General features: G+C 42.1%; 1 protein-coding gene across 1 annotated transcript; it reads left to right on the forward strand.

Annotated features, from left to right (window-relative positions):
* The first annotated feature begins 1041 nt into the window (after window positions 1-1041).
* On the forward strand, window positions 1042-2212 carry LOC122695648 (olfactory receptor 51I2-like). The gene has a single exon (XM_043905777.1). The coding sequence runs from the start codon at window positions 1217-1219 to the stop codon at window positions 2210-2212; it is 996 nt and encodes a 331-aa protein (XP_043761712.1). The 5' UTR covers window positions 1042-1216.
* The last annotated feature ends 208 nt before the right edge of the window (window positions 2213-2420 follow it).

Genomic DNA, 2420 nt, shown 5'->3' on the forward strand with positions numbered 1-2420 from the left:
TTTATGGATGTGAGAGTTGGACCATAAAGAAGGCTGAGTGCTGAAGAACTGATGCTTGCAGATTGTGGAGAAAACTGTTTGAGAGTCCCTTGCACAGGAAGGAGATCCAATTAATCCATCCTAAAGGAAATCAGCCCTGAATATTCATTGGAAGGACTGATGCTGAAGCTGAATCTCCAATACTTTAGCCACTTAATGTGAAGAGCCAACTCATTGGAAAAGAACCTGATGCTGGGAAAGATTGAAGGCAAAAGGAGAAGAGGGAAACAGAGGATGAGGTGGTTGGATCACATCACCAACTCAATAGACATGAATTTCAGCAAACTCCAAGAGATGGTGAAGTACAGGAGAGTCTGGCGTGTGCCTTCCATTGAGTCTCAAAGAATTGGACACGACTTAGTGACTGAACAACAACAATAACAACAAACAGAGAAAGAACATGGCAATGTGATCTTTGAATTTTGCATCTCGAACTTAGTCATAATAATAGTATTATTCAAAGAGATGGAGAACACAGATAAGAGCCAACTATCTGCATAACCATGGATAAGAGAACTGATTACTAGTCATGTGGCTTTAAGGTTCTATTTAGATCTGAAGGAAGTTATTAAGAAAATACTTTAGTATATTAAGTTATTCATGGTGAAAATTAATGCCGTGAGGTGGATTAAAGAATGAATAGATGAGTATATATAAGGGGGTCCTAGTGCATTTTGATGTATGTTTGGAAGATGGTCTCTGTGGACTTATATCTTCCTGTCCATCTAACTTCTGTTTGGATAAATGCAAGAAAGAACTGGGAGACTGTGTAGAAGTAAGAAAGCCTGAGAGTCATGATAATGAGCAGATGTTACTTATCAGTAGAGACAGTAGAGTGAGAGAATGGAAAAAGGAAAAGTTTACAGCTTGAGGAATAATTGGAATGCTCAGAACAGTCCAGGAAGTAGTCATCAAGAGAATGATATCTTAGGTCTTGAACAAAGTGATGCCTGTAGATTGATAACAAGTTCATAGCTTTGAATGTGAAGAAGAGCATGGTGGAGATAGGCACAGATATAGAGTAAGGTAATGTGACCTGGTGAGCCAGCCAAATAACCTGAAAACACTTAGACAATTCCAAAAATCATGGGGAGCATGAGGGGCAAGGAGTGATGTGGTAAAAAATTGATTAAGCTATAAAGTAAGGGTTTGGATGGCATAAGTGAGAAAATAGGTCATGAATAAACTGTACGTCTATCTTCTCTACAGGTGGTGGTCCTACAGTTCAAGTCCTCCCAGCATGGGTGGTATCCTTTACAACAGCTCAGAGTTGACAACTTTCACCCTGACAGGGCTCCCAGGGCTGGAGAACTCCCAACACTGGCTGTTCTTGCTCCTCGGTACCCTCTACATTGTCTCCATTGTGGGCAATGGCCTTATCCTTTTCATTGTCAAGGAGGAGCAGAGTTTGCATCAGCCTATGTACTACTTCCTGTCCCTGCTCTCAGCTAATGATCTAGGTGTGTCTTTTTCCACACTGCCCACTGTGCTCGCCACATTTTGCTTCCACTTAAGGACAATCAGCTTTGATTCTTGCATGGCTCAAATGTTCTTTATCCACTTCTTCTCTTTGATGGAATCAGGGGTCTTGCTGGTTATGAGTTTTGACCGCTATGTGGCCATCTGTAACCCTCTGCACTATACCACCATGCTCACAAATACCCATGTTGTATGCATGGGCTTATGGGCCATCATCCGCAGCTTCTGTATGGTTTTCCCACTGCCTTTCCTTCTGAAGAGGTTGCCCTTCTGCAAGGCCAATGTACTGTCCCATGCCTACTGCCTTCATCCAGGTCTCATCCACCTTCCTTGTGGTGACATCACCATCAACAGTATTTTCGGTCTCATCATTGTCATGTTTACCTTTGGTCTGGACTCTGCACTCATTCTCTTATCATATGTGCTCATCCTGTGCTCTGTACTTACCACTGCATCTCGGGAGGAACGATTAAACACACTCAACATGTGTGTATCACATCTGTGTGCTGTGCTCATCTTCTCTGTGCCCAAGATTGCTGTGTGCATGACTGCCCGTTTTGGTAGGCACGTCCCCCGATTGGTGTACACAGTCATGTCTCTCATTTTTCTCTTTATGCCTCCCATGCTCAATCCTGTCATCTATTCAATCAAAATCAAACAGATTAGATGGAGGCTTGGCAGAATGCTAGTGTGAACCAAGATTTAAGTCAGAAGCTCAAGGAAAGAAAAGAAGTCACTGGATATTTACTATTACTCCACAAATTGGGGTTTTCAATACCTGCTTTGACAACTTTTTAAACTTCCTTTTGGGTAGGAATAAACCCTTAGGATTTCTTCCACCACATATTTGATGACAGCCTGGCACTAGTTAAGACCAAAGACAACAGGTTTTGGCAAGTTAC

This window comes from Cervus elaphus, chromosome 1, assembly GCF_910594005.1.
Source record: "Cervus elaphus chromosome 1, mCerEla1.1, whole genome shotgun sequence".
Taxonomy (NCBI): Eukaryota; Metazoa; Chordata; class Mammalia; order Artiodactyla; family Cervidae; genus Cervus; species Cervus elaphus.

Excerpts from the sequence above, each read along its gene's own strand:
- LOC122695648 (XM_043905777.1), top strand. The coding sequence starts at position 1,217 with ATGAATAAACTGTACGTCTATCTTCTCTACAGGTGGTGGTCCTACAGT.